This window comes from Lycium ferocissimum, chromosome 1 (genome assembly GCF_029784015.1).
Source record: "Lycium ferocissimum isolate CSIRO_LF1 chromosome 1, AGI_CSIRO_Lferr_CH_V1, whole genome shotgun sequence".
Lineage (NCBI taxonomy): Eukaryota > Viridiplantae > Streptophyta > Magnoliopsida > Solanales > Solanaceae > Lycium > Lycium ferocissimum.
In genome coordinates, this window is record NC_081342.1 from 66,310,726 (window position 1) to 66,327,727 (window position 17,002).

Below are 17,002 nucleotides of genomic sequence, written 5' to 3' on the forward strand. Positions count from 1 at the left end.
CTCACCTTATGACCCTTTTTCCTTCAAGGTGGGATAAATGATGATGATTGATCCATAATATAATCGGAGGCTACCGACCTTACGTCACTCCGATATAGTTGTGGCTTTTGATTAGGTTTTCATGCATGCTTTATATATATATATGTATTCTCTCACACCGCGTCACGCTATAGTCGGCCGGGCATGGCACGTAGATGTGCATACCACTGCAGTGGGCATGTTATGATATTGCCTCGGATGCAGGCTAATGATGATAACACCGAGCCTTAATGGCCGAGCATGATACTATATCTATGACACCGAGCCTTAATGGCCGGGCATGGTACTATATATATGTATAAAAATGTTTTTTTTAAAAAGTTAAGCATGCATGACATCCGCCTCAAGAGGCATCCAGACGTACAGGTTATCTCTCTATTATTTCATGTTACTTTTCATTTCTGTATTATGTTGTTATCCATGCCTTACATATCAGTACATTTTTTGTACTGATGTCCCTTCTTGTGGATGTTGTGTTCAAGCCCGCAAAGCTTGTGTAGTCGGGCGAGTAGCCTAGCGCGATGAGGATCTTCCCTCAGCGCGCCGGTGCCTCCACTTGCTTCGAGCGGCGATACTATTTTGGTATGATATTTTGATTTGTACATACGGGTATGACGAAGCCTTGTCCCGCCCTTCCTTATATTCCAGAGGTACAGAGACATTTGTACATAGTTAGCAAGTTATGTAGCCTTGTCGGCTCTATGATACTCGTGATGTTGTAGCGACCATGTTGGTTCGCATATGCACATATATGTTGGATTACCGGATATTCTTAAGTTAGGCCCTTTCTGCGTGCAGGTATTCTTTGAGTTATGTTATATGTAGTTCAAGGTAAATGTTAAGTCAGGTGGTTCCCGGCCTTTGGGTCAGAGCTGCCCCTCGTTGGGGTGTGACAAAAATAATCAAAAAGTTGATTTGAGTAAATGGTTACGATAGCTGAGTAATCTGTTGCAAGAGATTCATGAACTTGTCGGTAAAAATCAAACAACTGAGTAAATTGTTGCAACAGCTGAGTAATCTATTGCAACAAAGGGCTTAACTGTTGCAACAAATCAAATAGTTGTTGAAGATTTTGTAATAAGTTACTAATACATTGCAACAGATAACTCAAATATTGCAACAAGTTACTTATCTGTTACAACAGATGGCTCATCAGTTGCAATAATGTACTTAGTTGTTGTAAAATATTCACTTTATTGATCACTAAATATCAGTGATTTCCTTTGTTTATCATTAAATATGGGTGAATCAAGTAGTTCACATCAAATCACTTTAATGATCACTCAATTTAGTGCATAGTGACTTAGTTGATTATCTGTTTTTTCTCAAAATACCATCAAATTGATTAAGTATATATATTGATCATTACATATTATTGATTTTCTTTATTTATCACTAAATATGGGTGAATCTAGTAGTTCACATCAAATCAGTCTAATGATCATCCGAATTAGTGCATAATGACTTAGTTGATCATCTGCCCTGACTCTAAATATCATCAAATTGATTAAGTGTGTATATATATATATATATATATATATATATATATATATATATATATATATATCTTGATCACTAAATATCATTGATTTTCTTTGTTTATCACTAAATATGGGTGAATCAAGTAGTTCACATCAAATTACTCTATTGATCACTCAATTTAGTGCATATTGACTTAGTTGATCATCTGTTTTTTACTCAAAACACCATCAAATTGATTAAGTATATATATTGATCACTAAATATCGTTGATTTCCTTTGTTTATGACTAGATATGGGTGAATCAAATAGTTCACATCTAATCGCGTTAATGATCACTCGATTTAGTGCATAATGACTTAGTTGATCATCTGTCCTGACTCAAAATACCATATATATATATATATAAATATCATTGATTTCTTTGTTCATCACTAAATATGGGTGAATTAAGTAGTTCACATCAAATCACTCTATTGATCACCCGATTTAGTGCATAATGACTTAGTTGATCATCTATCATGATTCAAAGTAATCAAATTGATTAAGTGTATATATATTGATCACTAATATAATTAATTTCCTTTGTTTATCACTAAATATCATTGGTTCTCTTTGTTGAGCACTAAATATGGGTGAATCATATCATAGTTGTTGCAACAATTGCAGTATCTGTTGCAATAATTGCAGTATCTGTTACAACAATTGTAGTATTTGTTGCAGCAAGTAACATAAATATTGAACAAGACATATCACTTGTTGGATAAAACACAAAAAATTACCTAATTTCTGCAACAAGTCATTCCACTTGTTGGAAAAATTCAAACAACCAACCTAGTTGCTATAACAAGTCATGTCACTTGTTGGACAAACTCCAACAAGTAACTTAGTTGTTGCAACAGTTTTGTTAATTGCAACCACTCCTGTCACTTATTGGATAAAGTCCAATAGATAAATGGTTGTTTCAACAAGTCCTCCTATTTGTTGTGATATGTTCAACAACTAACTAGTTGTCAACAAGTCTTGTTACTTGTTGGAAAAACCCCAAACATGTTACAGAGCTGTTGCAACATATTTATTACTTGTTAGAAATTTTTCAGCAGTTTATTAACAACAAAACATACATTTGTGATTTGAACAAGATCAACATATCACTTAGGTGAGTTATTGCAACTGATCATTTAGTTGTTGGTGACAGCTTTGATTGTCTATGTTTCATCCAACAGCTGTAAAATATGTCCAAAAACTAATGTAGTTGTTGCAACAAGAAGTCTACTTGTTGCGACAAGTCAGTGAGTTGTTGGAAAGAGTAGAAGCTGTCCAACAGCTTTCACAGTTGTTGCAACAAGTAGGCTAAATTATTTATACACATTTTAGCAGTTGTTGCAACATATTAGTACAGAAGTTGCAACAACTGCAAAAATTGTTGCAAGTTTTGCAAAAACTACAACAGCTGTAGCAATAAATTCAGGAGCTCTTACGCAACATCTTTAACACTTGTTGCAACAACTGTAACTGCTACTATAAATTATTTAAAAATCAACAGTTATACCTAGATGAATAATTGAAAACTTTTTTTAAAAAATTTCTGGGGGAAGAGGGGGAAGGGGAGGAGGGGGTGCGGGGTGGGAGGGGGGGCGCTGGTGAGTTTGTTTGGGATTTCCCCCTACCAATTTTAGGTAATTAGGATTTTATTAAGTTGGGCCAAATTGTTAAAAATAAAACTTGGGGGCAAAATATTAAAAATAAAGTTTAGGATCAAAGTTTTAAAAACGAAACTATTGGGCAAGTCCAAAAGCCCTTAATCACTAATCAAATTTTATCACCTTTGCTCAATAATTAAAACTTGAGTTACCTCTACTCAATTTTAAAACCTTTTTTGTCACCTATAATTAATTGCCCCGTCTGTGTTCATATAATACTAAAGAATCGAACTTAATTGAACACACATCATCATCTGATAAGAATTCTCAAATTCATCAACAATGTTCACTTGAATCTCAGTACCAAGACAACCAATTTCATTTTCATTCAACAATAATGGCAGAATTGTCAATTTAAATCATCTATGAAATGAAATTTTGTCTTGATCACCTCCAAAATTAGTTATTAACAATTTTTCTCAAAAGGTCCACATCTTAATGCAAAAACCTCCAACCCCTGAAGCAACAAATAAATAAAGAAAGACATAAATTTGTTCCTTGAGAATTAATATGCAAAAAATCAAACTCAAGGATGAGTTTGAATTAAACCTCATTAGATACAATATCAAGCTTCTTCTTGTCCTCTCCGTGAACATTAAAAACACAAAAAATTCATTTTTACCTTTATACATTCTTATACAATAATATACGTAGTTATACATAATTATACAATATATATAGACTTATACATATAATAATGAAACAATGTATCAACATTGTATAGATGCATATAAACAAGTATTATACACATTTATAGTAGAAAATATGCCTTTTAGCCACCATTGCACCTCAGATTCAACACTAAAATCACCATAGGGGAAGAGGAAGAGGAGCAGGAGGAAGAGGAAGAAGAAGAAGAAGAAGAAGAAGAAGAGGAGAAGGAGGAAGTGTATATTAGTGTATAAGAGGTGTTTATACACCCATATTCACTAATGTATAATATTATACAAATGAATCTTATCAATAGAGCTTCACGGGTTCATCTCTTCCTCGAGCCTCTTTTGAAATTTAGCTCAAATCTAGCTGAAATTCTGCTCCAAATCACTTTAAATTTAAATTTTGAACTCCTCTTGATGTTTCCTAGCAAACCCAACAACACTTATTTTAAAATTAATCTCAAATTTCATATCAGCGAACATTAGGCCTGTGCACGAATCGGTTCGGTTCGGTTTTGGTCATCATCGAGTTGAAATTTCGAATTTCTAAAATTCTCAACCAAACTCGATCCATTCTAGGTTCTATTCGATTAGTTTTTTATTATTTCGGTTCGATTACACAAATCGATTTGTTCGGTTTATTCGAAATTTAAACAAATAACTATTTTCATTTCAATTTTAGAGTAAACATAACAAAAAATAATGAGATCCTAAATTTGCAGCCTTATAACCAAGACATTAACCAAGAAAAACTCATAAACTTGCAAGCATAATAGTGTAGATAGCAAAACAAGAGTTTGACAACTTGTGCAAGCATACAAATCCGCCAACACCACATTACATATACCAAATTAATAATCCAGCATCTTGCAACTTGCAAGCAGACAAGCATAATAACTCAGTTTGCATCCTCAAAAAAACAAAAAACAAAAACTCTAATTTGTACAGGCTAAGATCAAAGAACAAACAAAGCCATGGGTGGAGGCAATGGCCAAAAGACAAAGATGGCTCGTGAGAAGAATGCTGAAAATATGAAACACCAAAAGAGAAGTCAGCTTGAGGCCAATAAGAAGGCCATGAATATTCAGTGCAAGGTGTGCATGCAAACATTCATTTCTACCACTTCTGAAGTTAAATAAATATTACTTCACTATTAAATATTAAGCATATATATAGTTAGACTATTAGACTATTAGTCATATTAGTCACTAGTGGCACATAAATTCGGTTTGTTCGAGTCGATTCGGTTGATAATTGAAGCCAACCGTATCTGAACTGTTAAACCGTAATATTTTACAATTGCATTTGTAAATCGAAATCGAATTGTATTATCCAAATTGAATTACCCGAATTGTTTCGAATCAGTTCGAAATTGGATTGAACCGATTTGTGCACAGGCCTAGCGAACATCCAATTGAAGCCAAGTAAGATCCTCATTCAGACAAGGAAGGTGAAGAACTTGGTTCTCACATGGAACCCAACTGTGATATACTTTTTCGATAAGGAGCATTCCGATAGTGAGGAAGGACATAAGACTCGAGAAATTAATATTAAGAAGAATCCTTTTGCTCCAATTCATTGTAATAGATCGAGAAAGTCAACTTGATACTAGCAAGAGAACAGGCACCGTCATTATTGTGGATTTGTGAAAATTTTAAAATGATTGTCGGGCTAGGGGAAGAAAATGAAATTTTACGTTACATACAGAGTAGGTCAAATAGTGTAAGAAGTTAAAAATATGGGCCTAATTTGGTAGAATGGAGCCTCAACTGATCTTTTTCTTTGCGCGGAATGTCCTTCAAAAGGACTGGTCTTTAATTTTTGGGAAAAAATCATAAATATACAACTGGGACATATACATTGCAAAAAAATGGCCCAAACTTTACATTACAAATCGCTAGCCCAAAAATACAATAGGCCCATTCTTATATCTAAAAGAACCAACGTTTGTTCCATTATTTTGGTATCCCTGTCTTTGTCTGTATTGTGTTGCCTCCAATCTCTCTTCTTCAATACTTCATATACATCGATACTTCAAAATCAAACCTAATGGAGCTCGAAAACTTCATATACATTAGCAATTGGTGAAAGAAATCAACAATTGCTTCCAGTTTTTTCTGCAATTTATGGTTTGAATTTCAATTTTTTTTTTTTTGCTGCAATTCGTGATTTCAACTTGTTTCAATGGATATCTATCCTGTATACCTTCTTCATAGTGGTGAATGGACTCATGACAATAAATTTGTCAATTTTTTTGCTGATTGTATTGCTATTGGGTCTACCTTCAACTTTGAAAATTTAGTTGAAGCAATTTCAAAGCAGATCAGAATAGATACTCAGTTGAATGCATTAGAAATTAAGTTTGTTCCAAGGGATGGTTTGATGCCTATCCTAATCTACAATGATACTGGAGTTCAGGTCTATATCGAATTGAAAAAGAAAAATCCAGAGTTTATTGACTTTGCGCTCTATGTCACGGTGAGGGAGGTTGAGAATGATTCAGTTGCTACAAGCTCGAGTGGTATAAATAGAGGAAATTTTGTACAAGAGGTTGATACAATAGATATGATTGAGAATGAAAGTGATAATGAATATATTGAAAAACAAGGAATTTGGTATAATAGATGATATGTTACACAAAGAGGTTGAGAGGGATCGGTGTTTATAAGAACAAGGAAACTGTTGTTAGTGTGATACATAACTATGCTATTCAGAATAATTTCTAGTTTAAGGTGAAGAGATCAAGTAAATCAAGATACAGTTATAGTTGTATATTCAATTATATTTTTGTATAAATATGTATATTGACATATAAATATGTATATTCACAAAGTTATGTGTATAAAGTTGTATAAACCTGTATATCAATGTATATTGATCTGTGATTCCCCCGCTGGATATATGTGTATAAACCTGTATATCAATGTATAGTGATTCGTGATTCCCTCACTTGATATATGTGTATAAACGTGTATATCAATGTATATTGATTCGTGATTCCCCCACTGGATATATGTGTATAAACCTGTATATCAATGTGTACTGATTTGTGATTCCCTCACTGGATATATGTGTATAAACTTGTATATCTATGTGTACTGATTTGCGATTCCCTCACTGATATATGTGTATAAACTTGTATATCTATGTGTATTGATTTGTGATTCCCCCACTAGATATATGTGTATATCTATGTGTACTGATTTGTGATTCCCTCACTGGATATATATGTATAAACTTGTATATCTATGTGTACTGATTTGTGATTCTCCCACTGGATATGTGTGTATAAACCTGTATATCAATGTATATTGATTTGTGATTCCCTCACTGGATATACGTGTATAAAAACTTGTATATCATGTTTCCTGGATTTTTTTGTTTTGTATAAAATTGTATATAATAATTAAATGTTCTTTAACAATAGGTATCACCTTTCATGCGTGGACGAAGATTGTGTTTGGTTTTTCAAATCTTCTGCCATATACAAGGCAGAAATATTCAAGGTAAGAAGTTTCAATAATGTTCATACATGCTCGTTTAGTGAAAGATTCTTGACACAGCGTTATGCTACTTCTAAAGTTGTTGCAAGTATAATCAAGGACAAATGTGTTGATCCAAAAACAATTTACACTGCAAATGATATTATAAGCGACATACAAAAGAAACACGGGGTTGAATTGAGCTATATGAAAGCGTGGAGGGCTAAAGAAATAGCAATGGAAATGGTAAGAGGAAACCCACGTGATTCTTATAGGGAGGTGCCGAAATACTTGTATATTTTGGAGCAGTCAAATCCAGGAATGGTTACAAAATTGCACAAATCAGAAGATGGGCGCTTTCTCTATGTATTTGTTTCCCTGTTCGCATGCATCAAGGGGTGGGAATATTGCAGGCCAATAATGGTAGTTGATAGAAGCTTTCTAAAAGCAACATACAAGGGTACCATATTAACTGCTTGCACACAAGATGGAGCTGGTGAGTTGACTGTATCTATTTTCTGATTGCATGAAAATTTTGTATATTCCTATATTTTAAATGAGAACTCCTAATATAATAGTTGGCCATTCTTGACACAAGAGTTAATGCGCATGTCTTTTTCATCTTTTGTAGAAGTCTTATCAGAAGACTTGTTAGTTTTCTGTTTTTTGAAGACTAGTAAATTCAGATTTGATCAAAATACTATAGAGACATGAAATTTTTGAGTGCTTCTTTTATATGCTAATCATCATTATTTGTCAGGAAAAATCCTTCCGCTTGCTTATGCAATTGTGGATTCTGAGAACAATAAATCTTGGAAGTGGTTTTTCATTCAACTAAAGGATGTTTTCGGAGTGTAAGAAGGGATGTGTATAGTTTCGGACAGACACGAGGGAATCTTGAATGCCACAGCAGCTGTATATCCAGAAATTCCACATTGTTTTTGTATATTTCACCTGTGGGGATACATATCAGATCAATTCAAGAAACATAAGGACCAGTTGCATGACCTCTTCCATGCTGTGGCTAATGCTTGCACCATTCAGAAATTTGAATACTTTATGATGGAAATATCTAAAATTGATGAGAGGGTGCCTGGTTACTTGCATGAAATTGGGTACGAAAGGTGGTCTATGTTACACTCAAAAGTGAAAAGATCGATGGCCATGACTTTGAATATTGCGGAGTCGATTAATTCATCAAACAAACATGCTAGAGACACGCCAATAATGTGTGTGCTGGAGTTCATGACAAACTTGATACAACAATGGAACTACCATAGTCGGAAAAAAGCAATGAAATCATCCACTGCACTTGGCAAAAAGTATGACAAGCTCATTGGGGTTAATCTGTATGAGGCACAGAAAATGACGGTTAGCTAAAATCCTTTATAATTTTGTATAATTCTGTATAATTGCGTGACATATAATATTTGTTTGTATATGTTTGTATAATTCGCATTAGTAGCAGTATTGCCTTCTGTTTTGCTCTTGTTCTGTTTAGCCTTTTGAGATTGAGATAGTGATGATAATAAAGGAAGATATGCTTGTATAATTTTGTATATGCTGGTATAATTTTGTATATATTTGTATAATCTTGTATATGTTTGTATAAAATACTGTGGCTTTTCTTTAAAAAAATTTCAGGTAAGGCCTGCTACAGACAAGTTGTACACTGTATTTGAAGGAGTAAAGAGAAACATTGTATGCCTTGAAGATGGAATATGTAGTTGTGGGCGATTCCAAATGGATGAAGATCCATGTCCACATGCTTTGGCGGTTATAAAGCTCAACAAATTGATGCCAGCCGATCATTGCTCATTTTACTATAGAAGGAATCATATCCTTGCAACTTATGAAACTCCAGTATATCCCATTCCGGATGAAAGTACATGGGTGATCTCGAGAGAGGTTCTAGAGAATGTGGTCCTATCACCAAAAGGGAGAAGAAATGTAGGAAGGACAAGAAAGAAAAGATTCCAACCGTCTTCAGAGAAAGCCAAAAAGAAGAGGAAATTTTCGTGTTCGGAGTGTGGCCAAGATGGTCACAGTAGGAAAACATGTGGAAATCCACCAAAAGATTGAAACATTAGGATTCTTATTGCATTTGTTGTCATGTTGGGCAGTTAACATTCATAAACAAAAGTGGTTTGCTTGTCAATAACACTGCTCCTATGCCACTAAGATTCTATGTTGTGTTGCACTTGTCAATAAAAAGTGTTTCACTTTAGACTATATACAGATTCTCTAACATATGTTTCATTAAACATGTATTCTCTTGTGTAAATATTGTATAATCACATATATCCCCTGAAATGGAGCTTTTTGGTGAAAAGTGATAGATATGAGGGGAATGGAATCACTTTAAAAATAGTGAAAAAAATTGCAGCATACGTATAAAGATGTATAACTTTAGTACTGGTTTTCTTGAGTTCATAGGCAAACTTTATTGACAAATTGAGTTCATAAGATATCTATAACTTTTTGTATAATCTTGTATAATCACGTGTATCCCCTTAAAAAAAGGATGCGGATTGCCCAAGATCAGCAAATATTACTTGAGAACATGTGATACCGTAAAATAAAACCATTCAACACTCAGTAATAATCACAAACGTACACAATAAAGGTGCATTTCATTGATTAGCAACATCATTGTACTTTACAGTATTGCATCAAAACAGCTTAGTCAAATTCCCTTCTAAAAATCACATTGTCTGTACTTTACATTACCACTTCAAAACATCTAAGTAAAATTCAAAAAGCAATTATATGCAGCCCCTACTTTTCCTCACGTTTCCTCTTCTTCCTCCCAAACCATCTGCCAGTAACTTCTTTAGTCCCACTAATTGTATCGGCCTTTTGTTTTTTTCTTCCATAATCCCACAATAGGGATTTATACCTGGTGCAATGTATCTCAATGTCAATATTGTCTTTTTTGATTTCTTTACCATGCACGAAATAATTAGCAAAGATAGCAACAAAAACTCCACAATCACTGTAAACAAAAAAACATATTATCCATGAGTTAATATAAAAGCAGTAAAAACAGTAAAATAAAGTGAATAGAAAAAGATACCTATTGATTGGTTGTGGCAGGTTATCAACCAGATTTATCAGCAAAGCATCACTTTGAGTTTTGTCAATGCCCCTCTTAACATTGAATTTGGAATTTTCTAGGAAGTACGGTAGCAATGTTTTCTAAGGTAACAGAGTTTTCATAACAAGTTTATCATTTTTTGAATCACGTTGGGAGTCGTACACATGGATACACCAATCACTGAAGGTAAAGACACCCAAAAACCCAATGTCCCAATTTAGATTTTCCCCTATCAACATACTTTGGGAATAACACATGATCAACTTTGTGCCAAGCTACATTTGCATCACAACAACAACCTCTAATGTACTCTTCTACTTCATGCTCTTTTGGGATCACGGAAAAATCTTGACCTTTTTCCTCAAACTCCATATAGAGTAAATAAAGCTTCTTGTTGAAATAAAAGTCCGTTGTAGTAAACTTTACGGCAAGATTAGGTCCATACTTTGCCTTCTTCCTCAGATAGTAAAATATGACATCCAAATGCTGAGACAAGAAAAGAAGAACGCTAAATATACGACACATATACCAAAAAATATAAACATATACAGGCATATATCAAAAGTATACATGCACATAAACAGATTTATACAAACATATTGAACCATATACAAAGCATTTACTTAAGAAACAAGCAACACTCAGGCACACGTAAAGATTCAGAAACAATTGAATGGCAAGCCCGAAGGCAATCAATAGCAGCAATAAAGAACGCTTACAGAGCAGAGAAAGAAGTCTCCAAGGAACAAAAATCCTCAAATGAGAACAACATATATACAGATTTATACAAAAATATACATGCATTGATCTATACTTAGCTCACATATACAGATTTATACAAGCATATGCAACAGTATATGCTCACATATACAGATTTATATAATCATATGCAAAAGCATGTCTGTGTATGTACATTAGGACATATACTCCCACTATACACAATTAAACAAATATATACAAAATTATACATTTTACGATAGAAAAAATAGTAATACCGTGTCTTTCAAAGGTCGACCACTATGTGCAAGCGCCTCGAACCAGTCCTTCTTGTTTATATGACACGAGCCAAAAACAAAATCTTCAGGGAGATCATTTTTTCCGTCACGATACAGAGTGTTGGGGCTTAAAAATCATGAAGAAAAGAACACCATCAAGACATTTGCAAAAGTGAAAAAACCAGAACATAAAAAGCTTAAAATGAGTAAAATTTACCGTCGTGTCATATTCATCCCATCCTCAACGAATTCCACAAACTCTTGGGCCAAAATCGACAAGGGATTAAATTCATCAATGTCGCTCATGAAAGGATGCTTGATATCAAAAATACACTTGGATGTACCCGAATCAAAATCTCCCACATATGGATCTTGGGCTAATTTTCCTGGAAATTTCTTTCGTGCTAATTTTTCAGGAGTCACATCTTTTTCTTCAACTTCCACGACGAGTGGTCTAGGAAGCCCAATATGGGACATCTTTATCTTAGCAACCTCTTCATCACTAATATCCTAAGGTCTAGGGAGCACAACCTGGGACATCTTTATACTGGCAAAGTCTTCATCAGCAATACCACACCAGGGATCGTCCTTGAAACCATCAACTGCTTCCAATTAGAAAGAGGAAAAAGATTAATAAAAACCATGGTTTCTTTTTTGCAGGACTGAAATCAAGCAAAAACTTAAACACCAATTAGTATGACAGACCTAATTTGCTGGTTTTTAGGAAATATAGGAAGGGAACTAAACATGTTATACAGGATCTGTATATTGACTATCTCTCAATGTGGTATTAGAACTTAGTGCCCAATCTGTTGAGAGGTTGACAATAGACAGAAACTGCTATACTTCAGGAAGTTTCAAACATATTTGTACCACTGATCATATTTATCTGGGAAAGGATTTGGTACAAGTTTGTTTCATAACTACAGAATTTGGCATCAGATCCTACTCTATTTGGACATGGACTTCTACAGTATTGGCAGCAGATGTATGACTTCTACAAGAATCATACCATTAGTAACTTCTTTGACACATGATTTTGTTAGGTCAGGTTGCATATTTGCTTCATGCACTTGCTCGGGGGGCTCAACACCATCACTTGCTACCAGTTAGACAGAGAAAAAGATTAATCAAAAGGTTTCAATCCGAAGGCAGAAAAAAAAAAAGACCAAGTACAAGACGAAAATATACCAGGAAGACCATCAGTAATTTGTCGATTATGCACTTCGGGCTCTGGGGACATCACCACCCTCTTCATTTCCCTTGACACTTGACATCTTTATATTAGCAAAGTTTTCATCAGTAATACCACACCAGGGATCGTCCTCAACTACTTCCACTTAGAAAGAGGAAAACGATTAATAAAAAATGTAAAGGCAGAGAAAGAAAAAAGAAAGTTCATTGAAAAATACCAAGATGACCATCAGTAACTTCCTCATTTTCCTTGACACTTGATTTTGTTTGGTCAGGTTGCATGTTTACTTCATGCACTTGCTCGGGGGGCTCAACACCATCACTTGCTACACTTAGACAGAGAAAAAGATTAATCAAAAGGTTTTAATCCGAAGGCAGAAAAAAAGACCAAGTACATGACGAAAATATACCAGGAAGACCATCAGTAATTTGCTGATTTCCCTTGAAACATGATGCATTTTGGTCAGATCACAAGTTTAGGTCAACACTTGCTCAGGGTGGGGGGGGGGGGGGCATCAGTACCCTCTTCATTTCCCTTGACACTTTGGTTAGTCACCTTGCATATTTAGATCATGCGCTTGTTCGGGAGGGGAGAGGAGGGAAGGAGGTGGAACATAATCATTATTGCTAAACCCATCATTGCCTTGATTAGATGAACCGTCCTCATCAGCATTGCCTTGATCACACGGTTGCTTAATTTTCAGATGCTTGAATATGATTCCAAAGGAAGATACGATGTAAGTGTTCAGCGCCTCAACTTTACCAGTAAGCTAGGAAAAGGAAAACAACACAAAAAAAAAAAAGCTGACAACCTACAAAGATATCAAAGATGCAATACCTCTGAAACGTCACTCCTCAACTGAGCAACTTCAGCTGTCAACCCATCACTGCTCCAGGAAGGATCGCATCTCAATACGGGTTGTTGCTTCTTATTTTGAGGATGAGTTTGTTTAGGCTGCTTCATATTCTGAGGAGGTGGTAGGGGTGAAATGTTAGAATCTTCATTCTGAAAAAGGGGAAAACCCTATGAAGAAACATGATCGGCATTGATATCTTCAAAGAATGCAGCAATTTTCAAGTTTATTTTTTCCTCAGTGGTATGAGAAATGTTGCAGTACTTCATCTACAAAAAGCAAAAAATGGGTTAATTTTGCATAGTATATATAATCTTGTATCAGAGAATTTAATAAAAAAGGATACTAGGCATTTTACTTTGTCGATACTAGGCATGAGCGCATCATCAGTCAAGAACGTATACGTCGGAGAATTAGTCACTTTCCAGTTAAGAATACGTGGCACATTATTGCCAACACGAACAACGAGCTTTTTATCGACTGTAGAGCAACATTCAAAAAACCAAGTCTGTAGTGTAAGCGGGAACCCTCCAAGCCTGTACATTGTCAAAAACTCACATTGTTTATCCCTTGTTGTTTTGAGAATCTCTTCAAAGCATTTTTTTCCCCAAACATAAGTCTGATATTCGCCACTTTCAATAATATCAAAATCTGCTTTGGTGATAGAGTGATCATTGGTATCCGAGAATAAGAAATGGTGGATGAATACCATCAAACCCATCTTGAACGCATCATCATCATCCGACTTCCATTCCTTTTCCTTAAAGCGAATAAGCAACTGCTCCCTCGTTATTGATGTGTTTTCTGGAAAATAAGTTTCCATCAACCTACTGGTGCTTGGTTTGACATACATAGTTGCATCATCTTCAACACACTTCAAACCGGTAATAACAAGAACTCTCCAATACCAAAACTCAATATACAATCATTGAGTTTAATCCACAACTCTCTTAACACACCGAGGACAACCTCCCTCAGTAAAATGCAATGTATAAGCTGGTTCTGAATCTTAAAAGGAGGCATGTCTAAGAAATATCCAAAACAACTATCACGGAAGATTTGAAGCTGCGTATCACTCAAGTATTCCTCAAAAGCCGACAATATCAGAATTGGTATGACAACTAATCCTAGTCTGAAAATGTTCATTCGGTTGTATATAGAAGTCACCAACCTCCATTGAAGAAAAGAGAATAAAGAAATCAGTAAACAAAAAGCGGTACAAACACAGTTGAGAAAAATATCAAAAAGCATATACATATACAGAATTATACAAGCCTATACAAAAAACTATATAAGCCTTAACCAAATTGACTACATGCTACTCATTCTTAGTTAAACTATGTTACTTCAAATGAAACAGAGATGTTAGAAAGATAAGTGATAGAAAAGATACCTTCAACTGAGATTTTCTTTCAATAAATTTACATCAAATAGATTCCCTTTGTTCTTTTGATAATGCATAAGAACTACATTCAACAACATTGACGACCTTTCTCTTTTTTTTCTTTTTCTTTTTGGCAGCCTCATCTTCATCAACAAGTTTCAACTTTACTTTAACTTTCTCAGGCCGACCACATTTCTTAGTCCTCGGCTTGATATTCTTCACAAAATTATCAAATTTCTTCATCTGCGATCTAGTGATTCGGGTTCTTTCTTGTTGACAACTCTTTGTAAGAACAACAGGGGACTCGAAATCATCATCATTTGTGTCGTGGGTCGAAGGCAAATTGCTTGATGTGCCAGCATTGTATTTAATCCCTCCACCGGCAACCTTCAAACAACTTCTAGATGCAAACATTTTGACTTTCATACTCCAGGAAAAAGCAAACATGATAGTTAGAAACAAAGCATAGAAACAACCAAATCAACCCACATTCTACCAAAATTTAGTAACAAACCCTAAAAAAACGACCAAAATCAATCCACTCTACCAAAATTCAGAAACAAATCATAAAAACAGCCAAATCAACCCACATTCTACCAAATTTTAGAATCAAACCATAAAAAACAACCAAAATCGACCCACATTCTACCAAAATCTGAGAATCAAACCATAAAAAACAACCAAAATCAACATCATTCTACCAAAATTCACACAAAAAAAACATAAAAACGAACATGCATACTAAAATCAAAACAATAAAACTCAACAAAAGCTTAAAAAAAAAAAAAAAAAAAAAGCCGAACAAAATGAATCCTATAACGACTGTGAAAAAATGAGGGAAACAATGATAGTTGATATAAATGTACGAAGAAAACATTAAAAGAAGAATGGGAAGGATCATTACCTGAGTTTGAAGCTGAAATCGTGAAGAAGAAGTAGGAACAAAAAAGAGAAAGTAACGGAGTTGGGGTTCCTTTTTTATTTTTATTTTTTCCCGTTCTTTTAGTGTAATGGGTCTTTTAAGTGTAATGGGCTAACAGAGTGTAAAGTAAATTAAATTTACACTGAATGTGGGCTACTGCGGGTAAGAACTTTAAATATGGGCCAAATTTGGTTGTAATTGAGCCCCAATTAACATACAGTGTAATTATCTCTTAATTTTCCCCCCTCAAATTGGCGGTCTTTAATTTTTGCCCTTCGTTAAAAGCCCCTTGCCGGGTTCGAACCCCCGCTCAATCAAAAAATTTTAAAAAAATTCGCAAGACATAAGTTGGGTTTCAAACTCTGCCTTAAGGCCAAAAAAAAAAAAAAATCTTTGCTGGAATTTTGCAAACCTCTGCCTTAAGGCCTAACTTTGGGCAAAAGTTAGGCATTAAGGCAGAGGTTTGCCTTAAGGCCTAATTTTAGGTAAAAGTTTGCCTTAAGACATAAGTAGGGGTCAACTTATGCCTTGCGAATCCCAACTTATGCCTTGCGATTTATTTTTATTTTTTGACTGAGCCTGAGTTTGAACCCAGGATCTAGGGGTATTAGGCGAAGGCCAAAAATTAAAGATCACCCCCTGCGAAGAGCATTCCTGCAAAATTGCCCACAACTAATAGAGAACGTAAAATATGTTACGTATTTACTAATGGTTTGTCTTATACAGTCAAACCTCTCTACAACAACATCGTTGGGTCCGAAATTTTTTAGCTGTTATAGAGAATGGTTGTTATACACCTATAACAATATTGACATTTAAATAATATTTCGCTATTATAGGCAAAAAAGATGCATAAAATCTAATTTTCATTTTTAATTGTCAAATTCTAAGCTTAATCACACTTTGTATAACGAAGGAAAATCGTTTAATGATTAAAAAATACATAAATATATTCATATTTTTTTTTATTGTAATAGTGTATTAAATGGAAATATTTGGTCAAAATCTCTACACTTATTATTAGTAGTCATAGATATTCTATTTTTATAAAAATGGTTCATTATTATATTACCAAAAAAAGAAGATAGTTGTTATATGGGGGGTAATTTTACAAAGAGCGAGCTGTTATAAAGTTGGTTGTTGCTGTAATATGCGAAATGTTGTTATAGAGAAGTAAAATATAATATAAAAAATCGG

General features: G+C 34.4%; 3 protein-coding genes across 15 annotated transcripts; 2 read left to right on the top strand and 1 right to left on the bottom strand.

Annotated features, from left to right (window-relative positions):
• The first annotated feature begins 7,085 nt into the window (after positions 1 to 7,085).
• On the top strand, positions 7,086 to 9,061 carry LOC132030772 (uncharacterized). The gene is made up of 2 exons (XM_059420516.1): positions 7,086 to 7,855; positions 8,120 to 9,061. The coding sequence occupies exons 1-2, from the start codon at positions 7,288 to 7,290 to the stop codon at positions 8,215 to 8,217; spliced, it is 666 nt and encodes a 221-aa protein (XP_059276499.1). The 5' UTR covers positions 7,086 to 7,287; the 3' UTR covers positions 8,218 to 9,061.
• On the top strand, positions 8,224 to 9,441 carry LOC132066552 (uncharacterized). The gene is made up of 2 exons (XM_059459849.1): positions 8,224 to 8,730; positions 9,004 to 9,441. The coding sequence occupies exons 1-2, from the start codon at positions 8,224 to 8,226 to the stop codon at positions 9,439 to 9,441; spliced, it is 945 nt and encodes a 314-aa protein (XP_059315832.1).
• A 523-nt stretch (positions 9,442 to 9,964) lies between these two features.
• On the bottom strand, positions 9,965 to 15,903 carry LOC132057687 (uncharacterized). Of its 13 annotated transcripts, none has more exons than XR_009415163.1 (12): positions 15,788 to 15,902; positions 14,893 to 15,310; positions 14,209 to 14,670; positions 13,858 to 14,035; positions 13,484 to 13,768; positions 13,056 to 13,415; positions 12,864 to 12,971; positions 12,643 to 12,790; positions 12,464 to 12,553; positions 11,452 to 12,053; positions 10,436 to 10,942; positions 9,965 to 10,354 (listed from the first exon to the last, which is right to left on the bottom strand). XR_009415163.1 is itself a non-coding variant. In XM_059450304.1 (7 exons), exons 4-6 carry the CDS (start codon positions 11,926 to 11,928, stop codon positions 10,634 to 10,636), a joined length of 696 nt encoding a protein of 231 aa, XP_059306287.1. In that variant the 5' UTR covers positions 11,929 to 12,053; positions 12,464 to 12,553; positions 12,643 to 12,781; positions 12,864 to 13,037; the 3' UTR covers positions 9,965 to 10,354; positions 10,436 to 10,633. The 13 variants fall into 13 exon arrangements, 2 of the variants coding, with proteins under 2 accessions (XP_059306287.1, XP_059306292.1); XR_009415166.1 differs by having other exon boundaries at positions 14,209 to 14,303; positions 15,788 to 15,901; XR_009415167.1 differs by having other exon boundaries at positions 9,965 to 10,258; positions 13,858 to 14,670; positions 15,788 to 15,903.
• Positions 15,904 to 17,002: the final 1,099 nt, after the last annotated feature.